The 21,405-nt window shown below is 38.5% G+C and overlaps 1 protein-coding gene across 1 annotated transcript in view; it reads right to left on the bottom strand.

The window, feature by feature from the left end:
* The window catches only part of etv4 (ETS variant transcription factor 4), a 38,794-nt gene extending 32,386 nt beyond the window's left edge, over positions 1 to 6,408 (bottom strand). Inside the window, exons 1-3 of the mRNA XM_008437394.2 lie at positions 6,033 to 6,408; positions 5,434 to 5,524; positions 5,220 to 5,267 (exon numbers count right to left, since the gene is read on the bottom strand). Coding sequence (XP_008435616.2) covers positions 5,220 to 5,267; positions 5,434 to 5,524; positions 6,033 to 6,089 — 196 coding nt within the window. The 5' untranslated portion in view covers positions 6,090 to 6,408. The remainder of the gene's footprint in view (positions 1 to 5,219; positions 5,268 to 5,433; positions 5,525 to 6,032) is intronic.
* Positions 6,409 to 21,405: the final 14,997 nt, after the last annotated feature.

The raw sequence follows: 21,405 nt of genomic DNA, 5'->3' as shown, positions 1-21,405 counted from the left end.
AGTCTTTATGTCAAATATTTCCTTTAAGGCTTTTTATGTGTCCTACTCAGGGATGTGGCAACTGTATTTGCAGCTTTCCATTAAAAAGTGCATTTTTTTTTCCATCTGAACCTTTAAGAGAGGTCTACAGACACCTTTGAAGTGACACCTATTGTTGCAGCTTTATGACTCTGGTCTTTGTCTGAGTCAGTTGCTGGTGTGAAGTGGGTTTGCAGCTTTTCAACACTGCATGAGAAAAGGTGTAAAAGCTAATGTGGATGCTGCACTGTTTGCCCCTTAAGATGGGCTGAGATCAAATGGTGCAGACGCCATTTGAACTCAGCCGCAGGGTCTGATCGCTTAACTTTACTGATTTGCCTGTGAGCTGTCAGTGACTCATTCTCAATCCATTGTGTTGTTTTATTTTACCACTGATATTTTATTATCCTTAGAAACAGGAACACTCTGCCCCAGAACATACTAAAGCGGCTGCAAAGGTTGCAAACGCCTCCAAAGATGTGCTTCAAGGTGATTTATTCGCTCACTTATTTAGCAGGTCGAATCTGCAAAGTGTTTCCTACATTATACAATTAGAAGTAATTGTTTTTAATTGCTGCGCAAGACACAACCTGCTCGCAAAACTTCAGGAAGTGGAGCCGACTTAAACTGCCTGGTATGAAGTCGGATTCGCAGTGACACCAGATTAATCCGAGACTGGGTGATTAATGGGAGAGGAAATAAAGAGCTACGGCTCTGTTTTCAGTCTCTTGTTCTTCAGGAAACATTGGATCATTTGAAAATTGAAAGAGCTTAATACTCCTTGTCACTGTTTGGTGGAGTTGATGATTACCTGTAAGATATCACAGGAGTCATAGCTGGCTTTATGTAACAAGTTCAAATGGTTACAAACAGGGTTTGGCATGTTGTTAGGATGTGTCACATATTAAAGCCCCAAAAATAGTCAATTACACGTATCTACTTATACGCAAACATGACACAGATAGTACCAGGACTTCCTCAGAAAGGCAGTGATTTAGGTAATAACTGCACAGTACTTTTAGAAATATGTGCAAGCTTTTTGACTTTGGTATTCAAACATTTTAAAAACTCTTCTGCTTATTAATAAATTAGTTGGTCATAAATTCTTAAAACTCCATTAAGTCTTTCTCTCTTATTAAAAATGTATACATTTATTGGGATTAAATCACTTTTAAGTATGGAAGCATAGCAAAAAGGATACAGAAATGCTTATGTCAAATGATTTTGAGCTCAACGTTGACAAAACCCTAACCCCGACAGGTTTTAATTTTTAGAACATCTTTCACATATCGACCGTTTTAATCACCAAAGCTTTTAGAAGATATTGATTCGTTGTCGAGGAGCTAAGCAGAAGTTTTTTTTTTTTTTTAAGAGTTGGCCTGAATGGACATTAACGAAATGCTGCCTTTGATCCTGAGAGCAGGGGTGTCAAACTTCAGTCCTCAAAGGATGTGAGCTTGCAACCTTTGGATGTGTCAGGCGTCCAACATGCCTAAATCCAATGACTTGTTGACTTCCTCATGCACTCGCATAGTACAAAGTCCTGCTAGTTGCCTAATTATACTAATCAGGTCTGCTAACATAGATACATCTCTGTAAGCTGCAGGACACTGGTCCTGTGATGCAGAGTTTGGTCCAAAGGACTTTTTTCCCCCTGATGTTTATCAAATTGTGTCATGTTTCCAAAATTTTAGTCAGAATTCGGAAAGGAACTCACTGATTTAAATCTTCTAGGATCTAAGGGTGCTGTAATTGCAGTTTTCCACTACCAATGAATATATGCATAAATATATGTTCCTGATTGGAAAAATTATTTTTCATTTCCAATTTTTTCAAAGTTTTGAAGATATAGTTGGAATTTAGATGCATTAAGCCATTAAAACAAAACATAGCATGCTGCTACAGACACACCCTGCAGCCAAAACCCATAGTTTAGATAATATCAGAATATGTACGTGCAGTGTTGTTGCACTGCACGTACATATTCAGGTTAACTAACGTCAGTCAGGGAATGTTTGAGAGTCAAGTGTTTTCAGTGAGAATAGCAGTTTAAAGTTTCATGGCATGGGCTTAAGAAGTCTGTCATCAGCTAGAGCCCAGATTGTCTTTCAAAAACTGAAACTTTGCTAAACTCAAAACCCCCGAAGCATGAAGAGACAACCTCAAAATTAAGGCTTAGATTCAAAATGGCTCAACTTCTTCTTTGTTTTAGGGCAAATCTTGAAATAATTTTTGTTGTTTGATCTTGGAGAGCTCTAGACAAGTTCCAATTTTTACAGCTCTTGGTAAATCTGGTGCAAGGGATTCAAGCTTAAGGTGCACTGTGGAGCATTTTGTTTTCTTTTCTCTCCCCACCCCAATCCTCAGTACACATTACTTTTTTTCATCCACCCTTAATGCTGTGCAAAGATTTAAAGACTGTTGAAAGTAAAAAAAAAGGCAATTTATTTAATTTAACGCAGATTAATAATATTATTTAAATCTGAATATTGTTGTTCATAGTTCTGAACAGGTCTAAGGGGTAACAGTTTACATATAATCATGAAGGATTTTATCCCTTTTTTTCCTGCAGTGGTCTAGCCTCTTCAACATACAATTAGTCTGGCTAGAGATGGAAATGGAAGAGAGAGAGAGAGAGAGAGAGAGAGAGAGAGAGAGAGAGAGAGAGAGAGAGAGAGAGAGAGAGAGAGAGAGAGAGAGAGAGAAAAAAAAAAAAACACTTACATTTTAACTTCCATGCCTGTACATGGGCAAGTGGGGTATAACCTAAAGGGGGTGCTGTAGGGGAATCATTCACTTTTTTTGCACTTAATACATGCATATTATCAATGCTTCCATCATTTTTCATGAATTTTTGGGGAATGTTGAGGCCTCCGGGAATGTAGTACTTTCAACAGAAAGGAAATGGAAGAATAAAAAACACATGCAAGAATGATATAAGGGACTGCAGTATAGTTAATCTTTTTCTTTTCTTTTTTTACCCTGGTAACTGTTCAAATATATTAATTTTTGCTGTCTCTAATCAATGCATTTTTTATGAGTTTCAGGACTCCAAAAAGGCTTTTCATTTTATAAAAATCAAAAGATCACTGGACATTTGCAATTCAATAGGTCACTTGGGTGTACCAGGAAAAATTTGAATCTAAATTGGCCCTCACACTTTTGTATGAGATGTGAGTTTATTTAACTAACATGGGGAAAAAAACTAAAATAAAGTGGATTTTAGTTTATAGTAATACATCATTACATTATAGTACATTATAGTTTAGCACATCATTATGAGTGAAAAAAAACAAAGCATAATAAAGAAAGTGACGTACAAATTGACAAAGGCGCACAATAACCCCCAGCCTGTAATTCATCTTCAGTGTATTTATTTTATAAACCAAACATATTAACAGAAACTCTGTGGGTCACAATACACAGACATGTGCTTTCAATTAAGACATGAGGTGAGCACAGAGGATCTGTCTCCTATAGGCACAAGAATATAAAACAGCCAGATTCATCACTGTGCAAGTGAGACAACAGCTAGACAACACGTAGAAGGAACTTTAAACAGGACTCAAGAGCCTGATGTGGTTCACATTTGAATATAAATGTCAAAACTGGAGCGGTATTCAACCTTTAAATCTCCACATCAAAGCACATCAAAGCAACAAGACACAGCAAAATTTACACCTCAGACTGTGGTCCTCTTTTACACTCATCCACACTCCCTGTGCTGGATCACTGCTTGGGTCCAGATCACCACAACAAATGCTCCAAATGACCCACATCTTGTGGTATTTTCCCTTCCCTCCTCGCAGGCGGAATAATTACTGTATTACGGCTCACGTCAGCGGCGCTCTCCTTAGGTCAGCTCAGTGACAGTTGTCTCTGACTGGGCCTCATTTCGTTGCTATGTGCGTTTGAGTGACACAAGCCAAACAGGCAGTTTGTTTGCATTGGCTGCAGTTTGGCACGCACTCCACATGCCAACATGGCCAAAGTAGGATGTGCTCGAAGCTAATAATGTCCTGTCTGTGCTCACTCGGGCTGCTTTTTCTTTGGTAGGGAAAACGAGGGATTGTGGTTTGTGAGTGTGTGCGAGCAGAGCTGACCCAAGACTGTATGGAGACCTAAGCAGAAGGGGCTTCTGGGTCTTACCTCCAGTTAAATTCCCATGAAAAAAAACCCCCATACATGTAAAATACTTAATGGACTTTAACGTATAACACTTTTCTAGTGATACCAAACCACTCAAAGCACTTTAACACTATGCATCTCACCCCCTCTTCCCCACTGCACTCACTGACACCCATACTTTCATTGAAGTAAGAGTTCTTCATGTGAAATTAATAATTATTTTAAAAAAAACAGCATGTGGACATGTTATTCATTTGTAAAATATATTTTGTGTAGTAACAATTGAGCAGATGTTTCACATGTGTAAATGTTATTGCGTCCTAACTTATGAAACACATGGATGAAAACTTTCTGGATTTGATAGATGTTCCCTTTGTGTTTCACATGTAAAACATTATGCAGTGTAGTAGGCACAATACATGTGGCACATCTTTCATACGTCAAATGTTTACATGTTAGCTTGAGGGATGTAAAAAAAAAAAAATTAATTAAATGTGAATTTTGGTGTAGTCGTATCGTGATCATGTTCTGTGTTTCTTAAACATGAAAACATTGTGTGTTTCATCAGTTAGTGGGATCAGAAATGCAAAATTATTACTGTTAATGTATCTTCATTCACAACTCACACTTGTATGTCAGTTGTGAATGAAGATACTTAAATACAAAAATGTATATTCATTGTTTTTTAATTTCTTGTTTTATAAACTTAGACTACACTTTTATATTTATACTTACATTTGTAAATGTAAATTTAAGAGCAGGCTATTTAAGAGCAGGCTATTTAAGAGCAGGCTAAGTTTGCACAACCTTCTGCCCTAAATAAAAAATCAAGGTTCGTGTGAGAAGCCAAGCTTTCTTAGTTTGAGTATGAGTCCGGCCAGCACTGTGTGTGTGCGTGCATGTGTGTGTGTCACATCAGAATAGGATATACCAGTTTCTTAACAAGACAGATCAATGTCTAGGAAACACTTCAAGTCCTCAAGTTTTTGTATCGAACATCCAATCAGTTTGCATGATTATCACAATCAGCACAGATAAAAAAAACAAACAAAAACCGCTCTGAGAAATCTCACCTTCTGTGAGCCAAGTCTCTTGTAGTTGGCTTAAATCCTGGAAGAGGTCTGTGTGAAAACAGAAAAAAAAGGCAAGAGTGAATATTCCTCATAGAACAGAAAATAATTACGTTTCACGCTCTCACACACACACTGACATCGTTTCGGCTCCTGGAAGCCCCCCCGGCCCCCCCCCCAAAAAAAATCCAAATCTGTTTGTTTCTGTGTCCTTTACCTTCAGATTCCTGAGGGGGTAATTCTGTGTCCATGAATTTCCTTTTTGCTGCCATCAACAGTCTATTTAGGGGCCCATTTCCTTGCGACTTCTGCAAAAGCAATAGATGTTAACAGAATCCAGCCGAGCACTTCAACAACAGAAGTATCAAAACAGTTCACGGCAGTCCTTCACTGTCCACCAATTGGGCACATCTGACCGGAAAATCACATGAAAGCGCACAAAGCGGCAATATGTTTTGTGATGCATATTTTCAAAGGACTCATCGTGCCTAAGACAATATCGCATTTGTCACTTAGGGGCCGTGGGGGGGAACATTCTGACCAAAATACTTACTTGAAGCAAACGAAACCAACAAAATAAATTGACAATAACTTTTAAATGCGCACAGGCGTAACTTAGTGGATGCTTCCCCCCCCCCCCTTTCCTGGCAGTTGCAATCAGTGCAGACAAACACTTTTTCTATCGCAACTCGTGCAGACGCGACGCGAACACGAATAAAGCCGCGGCAAGCAGCGAAACAACAAGGCTGGAGGAGGGGGGGGGGGGGAATACAAATGTATAGAATAAAGCAACAAAAAGCGTTGAGACATACGTACATTTGCTAAAGGGTAAGGCACTTGCTGGTCCAAATATCCATCCATCTTATAATCCATCCGTTTAACCGTTTGCGGTCATTTGCGCTGAGTTGGAGTGGGATCCACGCAGGCTGCAGGGAAGAGGAGGGAGCGCTGTTTGTGAATGGAGCTGCGTGGAGGCTGCATGCATAATGAGCTCCATTCACAAAAAATGCCGAGGGGAAGTGATGGCGAGTGATTACCCAGCGGGCTGCGGCCCTCTTTACAAATCTCTTTTGTGCACATGCGTGTGTGTGTGTGTGTGTGAGAGAGAGTGTGTGAGTGAGAGAGTGCGCGTTGATTTCACAAGCAAATAAACAACCACTTTTCCCCGGATTCATTCATCAAATAACGCGACTTTTACTTTCTTTTTTTATTTACATAACAAATCCCGTTTATGATAGTGAGAAATACGGAATGATTGCATTTTGCCGACTACATACAGTTTTTTTTTCAATATTTCTTGCCACGTCTTCCCCGGGTTTGTTCTTGGATACAGCGAAGTCCAGAAAGTGTAAAGAGAAACAGATGTTGCATTCGCGTCCAGGTCCCTACCCCCCAACTTCATCTGAATTTTGATCAGCTTTCGGTGAAACTGATTTGAAAGTGTGGAGTGAGCTGTTATTTCTGCAGCAGATCTAATTTTGGTGAGACTCGCTCTTCCAGGTCGGCTCTATTGGACGGTTCTGATTGGTGGGTCTCCTCTGAAGGGCTCGAATTTCTCGCTTTTGTCCGGTTGAATTCACTGACTTCTGAATGAAGTCTCGGATCCCCGTGTGAGCCAATCAGACAGCTGATCGTCGGGGTCCTAGCAACGATGGGCGGGGCTGACACTCGAGCAGCCAATGAGCTCTGAGCAGAATGAGGGCTTTTTCTACTGAATTTTCCAGTTGTTTTTCATTCACAAAAAAGGAAGAGGGGAGCGAGAGAGAAGGGGAAAAAAATGTCCATTCATAAAAACGTGCCCTGGCATGAAAGGTTTAATATGTTTTTTTTTCGCCTTTGCATGGGAAAACTCAAAGAATCTCTTGTTATTTACCTGCTTTCAAGTCCACGACTTTGTAGTTATGACAAGATGTTATCAGAACCTTGGAAGAAAAACAAGCTCCCCTTGTGTAGTTAAAAAAAGGGACATTAAACCTGACTCCTAGAAGCACAGGAATATGCATTCTCCCATTTTTGTGGCTTAAGTCCACCTCACAAGGAAACCACAGCATTTAAAATGCATATGGGCAGTTCTTGTGTGAATGGGGCCCAGGACAGCCCTCTCCTTCTGCCCCCTGCTCCCCATATACATCTCTGATCTCCAAAGATAACCAAAGTAAATACAAGATCGTTTTTTAAATGATGTATTCTGGCAGTATGTAGAGCAGTAATCACTGGAATCTTGTTTTTGTGTAGAACCATATAATCTAGATTCTGTCAGTAACACATTTTCCCGCCCTATGATGGTGCCCTGGGTTTTGACCCACACTGAGGCACGAGTGAAAGCAAATTCAAAGGTTTTATAAAACAAAGGGCAGTGAAATATTTCCAGCTTGTTTAAACCACTTTGTAGCAGTTTCAGGAGCTTTATTTTATAAATAAATAAAGAAAAGAAAGTAAAAACTCAGAGAGGAACAGGGTGACTCCAGAAGGTTCTGGGCTTAGGGGTCGGATTGGGGCCCCTTACTCTTGGTGTGAACACCGAAACCAGAAGGCATCAGATTATTTCATAAACAGGGGATCTTTATTCTCGTAAGAATTTATTTAATCAGCATAACCTATAAGGCAGTTTTTAGATAAATCCCAAAGTTAGCGATGTTGAGAGGTTTGAGAAAAAAAAGTCAATAGTTTTAAAAAAGGATAACTTTCTTTTATTGATTTTGAAAAACAGGCAAACAAACAAATGTTGAAAGTCTTTGGACGTTAGTCAGAATCAAAATTGCACCACTGTTTCCAGAAGGACGTGTGTGTCTGAAAAACAAGAAAATAATCAACAAAGAATTTTATTTAAATGGAATGGGAAGAAAACTATCTGCCAAAACTGAACAATTAGCAGAAAAAAAGATGCAGCAATTAGAAGGGGCAATACTGAGTTTAATAATTAAAATTGTGTTTTTCCTGATAAGTTAGCAACACCTGACAAAAATGATTTTCCCTGAACCGATCACGCCTACAAATATGCATTTAGGACGTTCTGGAAAGAGGGAAGCAGTGAATTTAGGCAATACATTTAAAGGACTGGTCATTAATCCCTACCGGTCCCGTGTTCATGGCACCACTGGAGAGAAGAGTTCAGATTGGATTTGCGTTCAGTTTCAGCAGTGGCTGAGATTCAAAGATATTTCATGAAGGAGGTTAGGACCATCTGTGTCTTTCCCCTTCCTCCTCTCTCATCTGCACTGTACAGGTTACTTCCTGTTTAATGATATTTAGATGCCCATTTAGATGTATATAACAGGCTATAAATATTGAATCAGGTCTGCTCTTTACAACTATGGCTGATACATTTCCCTATAGCGCGAGGCAGATTTAAAATAAATCGAATTATGGATCTTCTAAACTATGTTTCTTTTACAGAAATAAGGCTTGTTTTACTCAACAAGTCCAAGATTCCTCTTTTGGACTATATTGACTTGATGTTTATGAATTCACCTGGACAATATATTAAGAAATTGTATTGTGCACTTCGTTTCATTATGTGGATGTTGTGTTCACTATTGTAATATGTAGACTCTCTGTTTGTGGACAGTCACATATGCTCCTTTTTGTGTGTGTATATACTAAGAAGACTTACTTGACTGTTTTTATTATTATGTCCCAAACCTGGCATGGCCCTCTTTCCCGTCCATATGTTTGTTCCTAGAGTTTCTAAAGATCTGGGTAAGAAAGCATTGCAATATGCTGCCCCTTCTGTGTGAAACCTTTTCAGTTAGAGTCGAAGTCGATGGAGAATTTGACACTTTGTGAACTAAAATCCAGTAAAGAAGAGTATTTGTTAATTGTTAATCGGTTTTGTTAACTGCAATTGCTTTTGTTAGTTGGTCGTGTTTTTTTATTTGTTAAGTTAATCATTTTATGCTTCCAAGCATTTCAAACTAAACAAATGTATGTTGCAGATCTCAATAAGGTTTTATATATGGCAAACTAAGGTTATTTTTACTTCATATTTTGTTTAAAAACTCTGCTGCTCCTTCGTGAGCTGATGGGGAAGCTGCAAAGCAATGTATTGACTACTTTCAAACTTTTTATGAGCAATCCCAAAAAAAAAAAATCTGTTTTCAAAGGATAAACAGCTATAACCTCCTCCACTTTTGAATCTTGAAATAACTGTGAATCAACAGATTTGTTTGAGAAACTCATTTCCAAAATTTTGCTAGCAAAAGAAATAATCTAAATATGATCTGTCTGTCAACATGAAGTAGGACAGTAGGCCAAAATATATTTTTATGATTTATGGAAGATGCATGTTCCATTGCATCTGATGTAAAATCTATTGCAACTGAACTAAAATCTAAACCAAAGCTCTCAGAACTGTGTGCTTATGTATTTGTTGAATGAAGCAAGCAGAAAGCCTTTTCCACGAGTACTTGTCGAGATAAACGCCGCTAACCTGACAACATCACGTTGCTACAAATCACACAAGATTTACAACATCTTTAGACCCTTTAGGATGAATTGTAAAAGTGAAGACCATTGGCAGTGGCTATCGATCGATTCCCATGTATTTCATTTACAGAACCCTCCCCTCCCACACACACATACACACACACACACACACACACACACACGCACACACACACACACACACACACACACACACACGCACACACACACACACACACACACACGCAAAGTGCTGAAAAGCATTGTGAAATCTATTGTAATAGTCATCCACCTTTGAGTCTAATATAGCTTCGTCAGCAGTGAGATAAGTACTGACAGAGACAGACGGGAGACATTTTAAGACCCGTGCAGCGCTGTGGAGTGGACTCAAAGTGCTTATTGATCAAAGCTGGCTGTGCTTGATGGATGGATGAAATGTTATTATAGCTTCAAACGTTGTAGTTATGGAGAGACGCAGTACCGAAAATGGAGATGTGAAGACGTTCAGAAAGAATGAAAAACTTAGGAAGAAAAGTCAAGTTTGAAGCGAAATGGATGGACAGACACACACAGCGTGTTTGGAAAAGGAAATTTAGAGAGAAGACTCATGAGGTGAGGCGTTGGGGGTGGGGTGGGGGGGGTGGCGAGGAATTCTTGTCGACAACACCTCTTGGGTTCGGGTCTCTTTCTCTATCTGAAGCTTTTAGTCTTCATTCCTCCTCTAGTTCTCCCGATAAGGCCGATGGTGACTGATATAGAAATGAGGATTCCTGATAATACAAGGACATCACATACAGATTTACTGGAAGCATAATGCACAATCTTAACAGTCACAACCACAACAGATTTTTAACAATTAGAAATGCATCGGTCAGAGACTTTGTGGATGGTTTTTGCTCTTTGATTCTGTAAAAGTTGCAAATCACTGCTACTGATTTGAGTCCATTAATTAATCTTCTCAAAAACAGAACCAAGTGATTTTGCCTTATTTGTTCAGGTCTCTCATAATCTTCAAATATTCTCTAATAAAACCAAACTAAAAAGCACAACATACATCCATTACAAAACAGATTGTACACAAGTAGCTTTTTTATTTCTTATTTTGTATTCCTTAAACCATAGAAGTGCGCAAATCACAAAATATACCAGTACTTATCACACGTTCCAGTCAACAGTAATAACAGCTTTGTCCAGCTTAATATTTGGGAGGGAAAAACGCTGATTTACTCCCAGAAGTGTTAAATTGTTAGAGCATTTACCCATTTAAAAAAATTGCTATTAGGAATCTTCTTATAGGTTTTCTGTTAATGGTCCTTATGTGTATTAGAACCAGAGGCGCACCAAAACACAATGTGCGTCATCACATTGTGTTTTGGTGCGTAATAACACTTTTTTTATTCCATTTCCTTACAAAGAGATCATGTTTTTCTACTTCAGCTGATACTCTTTTTGTCCATGTTTTCCAAAAAAACAAGCAGTCACATTTAACTCTTGGTCAGAAAATCTGTCCTGGCTGGAATGAGATAAGAGGAGGAAGCCTCTCTCTCTCTCGTATCACTCCACCTGGAAAGTTGCTACAAATACAAATACTTGTGTGAAACAATAGCGCAGGAGTCTCACATGCCCTTTCTTGTGTGTGAGTGCCCAAAAACAGGCTTTGGATAGTGTCTTTTCCAAGACAACCAAAAATAATAACACCTTTGCGCACATTCCCAAATATCTCACATCCTCTCCTCCTGCTGCCAAATCTTGACCCCCCAGGGCTGTCCCATGTCCTGCCTGCAGTGTGAAACACAAAGTATCTGGTTTACACCCAGGACAGTGTTTCCTAAGCAAACAATACACACCTTAAAATAACCTCAGTCAAAATAGAGATCGCTCTGTTTGTTGCGGGATTTCCCCCCTCCCACCCCCCTCCAAACACTTCCTTCAAAGGCCAAGTTGGATTATTTGAACTCATGACCTTCCTGAAAAGATTCCTCTGTTCAAGGTAAAGAAACACTGCATATCATGTTGCCGCTCAACAATTTGCTCTAAGCAAGGCATGCTTTAGTGCATTACAGTGCCTTTCAGAAGTGTTCAAGTTTTACATTTTATCCTTTTTATCCAATTTATACTGAGATTAAATTAAACACAGGTGAACTTAATTTAGTAATTATGTGATTTCTGAAGGTGCCTGGTCATTGGTTTCATTACTTTCTACTGAGAGGCATCAGAGGAAAATAGGGTTGAATACAAATACACCCTATTGTTCTTTCTCACATGCAGATTACATTTTATATAGCACAAGCAGAGTATCATTTTACTTTGACTTCCCATTTTCTACTTTGTGTTGGTCTATTACGCACATAAAATCCCAATAAAAATGCAGTTCACAAAATGTGAAAAGTTTTAACAGATCTGGCATCTTTCGCAAGGCCTTGCAGCTGGAACAGCAACAGTTGACTTTTTTGTTTTTGAGATCAAAGTGCAAGAATAAAAGGTGGAGACTTTAAACATTATTCCAGAAAATTTCATTTATAGATCCCAGTAATAAAATTTGGCCAGAGAAGAAAATGTGACTGCTATTCATGCAACACCCTGTAAATTTCTGGCAGTGCTGTTCAGTCTCCTAAAATGCTGCACTTGCCTCTATCCTCCTTCGAAGGGGCGTGCATTTGTGAAAACACAACAAAACTGAAAGGGATCTTTAAAATGAGAAACTGTCCGTTTCATGTTTAATGCATGCCTCTATAGATGTGTGCATTTCCTCCCTCTTTGCTCGTGCGAGTTGTAAAAACCCTCCCAAGGTCCCTCTCTTCATTCCCTCATCACACTGCACCGTTGCTGGGATTCCTGTCTGTGTAAAAGCCATAGTCCAGAAATGTCACTGCTGGCATGTGATGAGAGCTGGTGCGCCAAACCAAGCGTGCCTTCTAGCCACCTGCGACCCAACCTCCTCTAGCACACACTGGCTTGCTTGTTTGTTCACCATCCATTCCTTTGCCATTCCGCTTCTAAGTCAGCCTGTCTGGCCTGCCCTGGGCCTGTGAAAGATCAATCAGGTGAACACAATAGCATTTATAGGGGTGTTTTTGACTGGTGGCCCTGTAGAATTAAGGCTGCCATGCAGCTGCTCCGGCCCGGTTGAGCTGCCAGAAACACAAACACAAAAGCTGAGTCAAAACGCTCCCTTCACAGATGTACAAATACATGCTAACGTGTATTTTTACAATCAAAATACTGATTTGATTTTCTATTTAAAAGTTTGATCCACATATAGGCTGACTGGGATGTGTTGTTTCTGAATCATTTTTTTATTTTTTATTTTTTTATTAAAAGGTTGAAATTTGGAGCTGAAAGTTAGGCAGAAGGTTTTTACTAATAGACATATATATATATTAGTAAGATCTGTATGCTTTAAAAAGGGTCTAGAGAATGTGGGCTACATACATGAACTGAATAGAATTTAACATAAAGGCATCAATACCAAGTTGTCAAGACTCATTTTTAAAATCTTTTACATTTCTTTCACTGATCAGAGTTGTTTTATTTATAGATATTTATAGAAATTATGCAGAGAGTTTTATTGTTTGAACTTTACAAACAGTTACTATCTGCAGATGCTTTTTATTATTTGTCTCTTTTACAAGACTTGTTATGATCTGTAGTTGTTTTGGAGTTTGATTTATTCATTCTATCTTGATTATTCTGTGTTCTTTGATTGGATCAGTCTTGCTTCTGTTTTGCTTTAGTTCAGTCCTTATTAGTGTTTACTTCTCGTTTCCAGTAATTTTTAGTTACTCTAGTTTAATTGTGTTTCTTAAGTCTAGTAATTCTTTAGTGTTAGATTTATTTCCTGGTCCCCAGTGTATTTTCTCTTGCCCCATGTGCCATTTTCTCACTCTCTCTCCTCAGGCTGCTGTCTGCACTCTCCTATTACACCTGTAACCTGTTAGTCAATTTGTCTTTTGTTTCAGAATTCAACCTCCCAGTACCTCATCCTCAGTCACTCCTCGCTGGCTCCTCCTGTTACCTCTCTGTTCTGTCCTGTGTGCTCCTCATTTCTCCTTGCTGGTCTCCTTCCCTTGGCTTTTTGATTGTTGTTCTGAACCTCTGTGCTCTAGTGGATTTTTGTCTGTTTTTGTTCTTATATTTCCATTAAATCTTCACCATCAACTCAATACCTCAGTCAGTTTACATTTTTATCCACTCACGATGACAACATATGTCTGAAACCTTCAGCTGAAATAACAAGGAAGTTACAAACCTTTAATGAGAAAATCTTTAATTCATTCCTAACTAATTGCAAACCCTATCTATTGCGATATCTAGATTAAACTAGCCACTAAGCCAACTGTTGCTCCACACCGCCCTTCAGCTGACTAAAAGAAGGCTGTTATACTTCTACCCTGCTTACAAGAAATACAAATTTCACTTGTTCAAAACAACTCTGAAGAAAAACTACAAACAACAAAAATCGTCATTGCATGAAAACGAAATATATTAAGCAAAACTGAACAGGTGTGAGCTAGTTTTATATTTTCATTGAATTGTTTCTTTCTAAATAATTATAACTAGTTTTGCTAAAGCCCCTACTTTTACATTTGTAAAATGTTTACATAAATGCGGACACATGAAAACGTCTACACGAATGAGCAATCATTCATGGTTAGATTTTGACAACATAAAGGAGTCCTCTTTTGTGACCAAGAGGAACAGCTTGGAGACTAGAGAGTGTTGGGAGAGCTAGTGTTTGATTCCAAACATTGGATGGCTGTAAAAAGACACAGAGGGGCTTTGTTGACATCTCTGTCTTTCCTTCTCACACTAACTGCTCACATAGTGCCAGTTTTGAGTAAACCATCCTATTGTTGGGTCCTGCACCCTCTTAACCCACATTTCCATTTATATCCCATTTTCCACTTCATTTCCATACCAATTTCAGAGGACAAAAAAAGCCAGTGTTATGGCATTTATAGTGATGCAGCTGGTTTTTCTATCCCCCCAAAAAAGGGGAAAACCAGTCAGATAGCCTGCAGGGCACGGCCTCCCCTACATCAAAACTGCTTGTGTTAATTCAAAGGCAGGGCGCGTTGATGGTTGGCGCGTTTGGAAAACTGATGACAAAGATGCCTATTATGGTTTTGCCTTGATGCCATAGTTAGCACTGATTTGGGAGGGAAAAAGAAACAGATTAACAGCAAGTTATTTTAGCTTGTTCCTGACATTTTCTGTTGAGGTTTTATGGCTTTGCGAAACTTTATTGGAGTGCTTTCTTGCTCTGTGTAGATGTACTTTTCCTTGTATTTACTCCAAGCCTTGTAAACTCTGTGGTGTAAGCAGATCTTCTCAACAGACCAATACACACCACTGCTTGAATGGGTGCATGAATGAGTAGTTGTATTTAGCTTGAGTATCTATAAAACCACTATGTCTTGCCATGGTAAATTTGTTAGGGTACTTCGGCAGCCCTAAGTTTTATTTTTGGGATCCTTAAAAAATAATGGTACAATAATAACAGGAAAACCTAGTTCTCAAACTTTAAAATTACCATATCTTTATTCAAGAAATAAAATAACTAATGATACTATATGTACATATGGATATTTTAGGATGTCATTTATATACAGTTGGGATATGCTAAATTTTCAAGATTCTTGTCAAGTCTCATTATTAATAACATTATTTATTTATTACCAACACACACTCTGTTTCATTGAATCTCTGTCCAGTGGAATGTCTCTGACAGTTTTGACAACTCCTAGTACTGTAGATAATAGCTAAATAATTTATTTCTCAGCAGTCACTGTTAAGCAAGTGGTGTGAGTAGGTATCTTCAAATGCTAACAATGTCAGACAAATGTATTCTGATATCAACTGAATGAACACTTATTGTATTATTCTGCCTCTGAAATGGTTGGAAGCTGACAGAAGTTATGAGGGTGTTAGATCTGAACTGTGCCAGACAGTCCTGTACTTACACATCGTCTAATCAAAAGCGGGAGCTTCGACACAGCGCACTGACCGCCAAAGCAAAACATGGAAGGTGACCCTTTGCATCTGTAATAACAAGCTGGTTTCCTACATGTACCGAATACTTGACACGCCACACTGCCTTTGAAGTTAGCAACAGGGTATGTGTGGCTGGCACCTGTGCCATCATCTACCATCTGGGACTTTACTGGGCCAAGAACATCAATGGTGGCCTTTGAAGGAGTGCGCATTGATCATCGAGCAGAAGCAGTGATGACATGGTTTATCTTCCATTACCATAAGCTTTGTCCTTGGGGGTGTTAATGCCTGTGTGGTTTTCAAATGCTACCTTGATGAACACAACATTCATAGTAATTGAGGCTTACTGTTGGCAGACACCACCTACAAATGACTCTTTTCTACAAGTTACCTTAAAGAAAAATTTTAAATTTAAAGAGATTATATAAAATAGCCCTATATATCTTTATTTTATTTTATTTTTTATTTTTATTTTTTACTGTTGTCTTATATGGTTTAAAACAACAGAGCAAAACACAAACCTTTAGTTCTGACTATTTTCATTGTAAAGCATCTTTGAAAACCCTCTGAGGGTTGAAATGTGGTGTGTAAGTCTGATGTCCTTTCATTTCATTATCCATAACATTTCTGATGTTATAACAGTTACTGGATTTATATCTTAAATATATCTTTTTTAACAAAAAGGCTGAGACTGGACATAAAGAAGTGGTAAACAGCAACGCTCAGCAGTTTCAAATAACAGTCTACCTTGTTTTCATCATCTTTGGTCCATTTTTCTTGAGTATGTAGTTTGAAATACTACCAACAATTCTCTACTGGAAAAAAAACCCAACAATAACTAAGGCCTGTAGATAGGAGGCAGCTCCCGTCGAATGCCACACTATTTGCTCTGCTCAGGGAGATCTGCACTGATATCAGGCCTCCCTCAGCCTTATGTCAGGGTATTAAGTCAGTGGTGTTTGAGGGGATGAGATCATTTTTCCGTTTACTGTGATGTGGACCAGTGTAATGGACACCTCTTGAAGCCGGGGATATGTTGCCGTTCTGCCTTTTGTCTCACTGTGTGGACCTACCTAACTACCTGTTGCCATTACACATATTTTTCTGTCTCCCATCTTGTTATTTTGCATGTGTGACTAGCTGCCTGAAAGGATTTGGATTTAACTCGACTGGTATTTCCCCTGACTCTATGATCTTTGTGCACAAGTTTTCCAACATAAAGGTTTTGTGTAATGTATACCTGGTAGATTGTGTAGTTATAGCCCAATACATCCTCTTTTGTTTTGTAAATTGCTGTGTTTTTGGAACATATTTTGTTCATTAACTGTGCTTTAAAGGTTTCATAAAATCTAAAGTGATTGCCATGTGTGTTAAAATCAGAACCAAAATGCAGATAAGCAATAGGGATCAGGTGCTGTGGCGGCGCAGGGGCAAAGCATGACCCACATATTCAGGCCTTAGTCCTCATGCTGGTGGTCGCAGGCTCGATTCCCGGCCTGGCGACATTTTCCCTATGTCTTCCCTCTCTCTCATTACCCTGTTTCCTGTTTAACTACTTTCAAATAAAAGACCACTAGAGCCAACAAAACCTTTAAAAAAATAGCAATCAACAGGCTACTTGGTGAAATGAATAATAAAACAATACAAAAACAAGGAGGAAGCAGAATTAGTAGTACTGACCTTACATTAACAATACATTTGACTTCAGTTTCAGTGACAAACAAAGTAAATTAGGTAGTTCATAAGTAAAGGTGGAGAATGACATCAGATTCAGGTGAGGTTCACCAGAGGAATGTAGAACAACTGCGAATGAGCAGAGAACGAGGAAAGGGTTAGTGATAACACAAAGGGAGTTGAACTAGATACAAACTCCAACCAAGAGGAAACAGCTAATCTAAGAATACAAGTAAAAATCCACAGAAAATAGCTCATAAGAATTACCTAACAATCTCAACACAATTAATGAACTCATATGGCAAAACCTTAATGATAATAATAATAAACAAGAAAAAAAGGAAAGATCTTTCCAGCAATAGTGAACAACAAATAAATCATCACTATAGTCAGTTTTCATAGACTCTCAAAGAGCTAAGCTGAAGTTGTATGTCAATCTGGATCAAATCCCTCTACAGACGACTGCAGCTCACCTGGCCTTGAGAAGCATGAACACATTACTCCACATGCAAGTAATTAACTATACCAAAAATGGCTTACTGTCTGTTTCCCTGTTGAGTTAAAAATGTTGGTGATAGGTTTTAAAGTTTGGTAGTCTAGTCCCGTCTAATCTCCCCAACATCCACACACAACTAAAGCAAACTCAATCAACCATAGAGTCTCTCTCTTCAATGCTCCCATATCCAGACTGAAATAGAACGATAATATTGGGCTTTAGCAGGAGCTACCACCAAAATTATGGACTACTTTACGGATCCATACACACACTGCTAAGAGCACGGAGGGTTTAAAATTACTGCTTATGTTTTTTCCTTTTATCTGGGAGCTCTTTGTGGCATCAACCCTAATCTTCAGATCCCTCCACAGATTTTCAATCAGATCTTTCTACCAAGTCAATACTTTGACTGGGCCACTCCAAAGCATTAATGTTATTTCTAGTTGGAGAAAAAATGTTGGGGGAAATTCAAAGATTGCTAAAAAGAGACCTAAAACCACTTTGGGTGTTAATAATTTTAGACTTCACTGTCACACATCTATTTTAGATGTTGCCTTCAAAAGATTAGTACAGAAAGAAGTGGAAAGTTGGGTTTTTGTGCATAAAGTTGTTATTGCTTAAAATATGTCTTATTACACACGTTAAAATCAGTCAGTCTTTTCTTGAGAACGTTTCTCACTCTTAAGCACAAATGAAAAGAAAAATACATTTTCACTTGTATTTGAATAGAATCATTTGAAAAATATTGATAATCTTTCTTGAGTAAATATTTTAGCTACTATACCAAGTTCTTGTCATAATTGATTAGAACAAAGTAAAATAGGTTAAGAAAGTGCACATAGTCCAAAAAAAAAAAAAAAATACGAAGTCTGAATTATTCAGACAGATCATTTGTCAGACTTCAGAAAGTCAGAAGAATCAACAATCAAGACCTCTTCAAAGGTTATGGGAGACTTTGCCTCCTTGAGAGAAGAATGCTAATTTTTGTCCATTTTTGTTGGAGCATTTGACAAAAATCAAATTATTTTTACACCTTTAAACTGATGCACACCTCTAAAACCTAACACCCGCCCACCCCCCATTAAGACAACTATTATGGTTTGTGTGTGTACAAACCAAACGATCAACTCAATGCAGAAGTGTTGACTCTGTGAGTTGAAACACACTCTTGAAATCATTTCTCTAGTTCTGTTTGTCTTACGTCATGTGGTTCATGTGGGCGGTTAGTCATCCTCACATGACTTAACTTTGTGTCTGTGGATACAAAAAAAAAGAAGAAAAAAAAAACATGCACACGGACAGGAATCAATCTTTTCACGAACATAAAATCTGCAAAGAGACACACACACACACACCCACGCATGCATGCACACACACACACACATCCTCCCCCTCTCTGCCCATCTAAGCATGACATCAGCTCATCCTGGGTTACAGAGCCTCCAGAGTGTCCTGATAGCAGAGATAGGGTAGGAAAGTCACTGATTAGCTGGGAATCTCGTTACACTGGAGCAATGGATCCCTCCCATCCTCCTTGTTCTTCTTCCTCCTCCTTCGCCACTGCCGGAGTCGCACATCACTGACTCTGAGGCAGAAATGATCACAGAAACAAAACAGTTTATTGGATTTACGTTTTCTTAAACAAATGAACTAAACTTAAGCAGTGGTTTTCCAGTCATAAAGACCCCCTCAAAACACTTTTACGCCATGAGTCACACCCATACGTCTGCACTTACAACATTCACGTAATGCGCAATATTAGTAGGGGAACTAGGGGTTCAGTATCTTGCCCAATGACATTTCAGTATGTAGCACAGAAACTGGAGTTGAGTAAACGTCTTCTGATTCACATACTAAAATATTCACAAAACCAAATTACAGAAAACAATTTACTTAGTGTTTTTGCCATGAAAGGTAATTAATTATTCATACGAAGTGGCAACTGAGACTCTGAAAGAAGCAACACCAAGCAGCTGAATAAAGAGGAAGCTTATTATTTTTAGTTGGGAACATGCAGTGAGGACATTTCAAAAGATGTTTTAATTTTTTTCGTTTATTTGCAAATTACATTGTTGGAGTAGTGGGTGTCGCTAAGAGTTACTAAACCCTGTCTGTATTTTCTAGATTGTAGTACTCCTTGGCATTTCACATAAAGAAGCAGAACTCTAAGCACTACAAGAACTTACTTGATGATTTATCTTTCTTTCTTCACCCATTAATGCCATTTTACTAACTAGGGCATTTCATGATTTCACAAACTGAACTAGATCAAATTAGATTGTTTTTTCCATCAGAAGAACTTTTCCACATTTTGTCATGTTACCAACACAAACTTCATTGTATATTATTGGGATTTTATGTGCTAGGCCAACACCAAGGAGGTAAAAATATCAAAGATGAAGGTGCCGGTGGTGGCTTAAATTCCTTTGGTGTTACTTTGTTTTCCGTTGACGTTCACCATTACAAGAGGAGAAAATGTACGCTTGAGGGGATCTCTTTTTAAGACTCAATCAGTCCTTTGTAAGGTCCGCTGACCCAGAAAATGGATTTCAACAGCTAGAGGAAATGATACTCCGTAATCACCTTACTGGCAACACAGAGGAAGGAATGCACATGGGATCTCACACATAGTTGCAGAGCAGGATACTGAAGTATACATACAGTTTCAAAATGGGTCCTATTTCCAATATATCCTTGAGGTGAAGCAGTTTCCCATAAGATAACGAGTGAGAAGACATTAAATCATGTTTTAGTCTTGCAGGTCATCAAGATGTTTGCTTGCTCTACTGTTCCCACTTTCAGCTAATATGTTCTTTTTATGTTTCCCACACATTCCTGTCATATATCAGCGCATTCTGCAGAGATGAGCAGAGGTATATCGCATGTCCTTCGCACTGCTTTCCCGTGGGAGATGTGGCACACTGGTAAAAGGAGCCGGTAACTGTGCGAATGTTTTTTTTGTTTTTGTTTTTATTTAATCAAATCTTTTCATTAACACCAGTACTTTCACTCAGTGTTGATAGATTCCTCTATTATCCAGAAAAACCTTCCTGTTTTTTGTTTATGAATTTAAAGACATTTTAAAGACTTAACCTTTTACACCTACACTTGAAGCGAGGTCACGCCACACAATTTTTCAGATACATGTTAAATTCTCTTTCTTTTAGGTCTTTCTGAGTTAAAAGTGGTTTACTGTGCCACTGATACCCATTGAACTGTAGTTATGTCAGAGAGGACATCTAATCTGGGAGGGTCTCAGTGAAAACATTGTGTCTCTGCTATGCTGTTACCTGCTTCGTTGCATAACAAGTGGTTCTCAATGGGCCATTCATGCACTTGACATTTAAAATCTTTGGAGGAACTGCTTTGACTGCACTGCTGATTGATTGAGTTTTGTTTTAAGTTTCACATGGAGAACTATTGAGTTATAAAGATATTGCGGCTGTTAGTTTTTTGCTGGGAAGGATTTTATATTGATACAGTTCCTCCCAAATGTATTGACACCATTTAAATTTGTGCGGTTACAGACGAGTGTTCATTTTGTGATTTTATGTGACAGACCAACATAGTAGTGATTGTGGTGGCGGTCTTCGGCACATTTTT

This window comes from Poecilia reticulata, chromosome 19, assembly GCF_904066995.2.
Source record: "Poecilia reticulata chromosome 19, P_reticulata-male-v2, whole genome shotgun sequence".
In the NCBI taxonomy this organism is placed as follows: domain Eukaryota; kingdom Metazoa; phylum Chordata; class Actinopteri; order Cyprinodontiformes; family Poeciliidae; genus Poecilia; species Poecilia reticulata.
The sequence above is the reverse complement of the archived record's forward strand: the minus strand, read 5'-3'. Positions and strand labels throughout refer to the sequence as shown.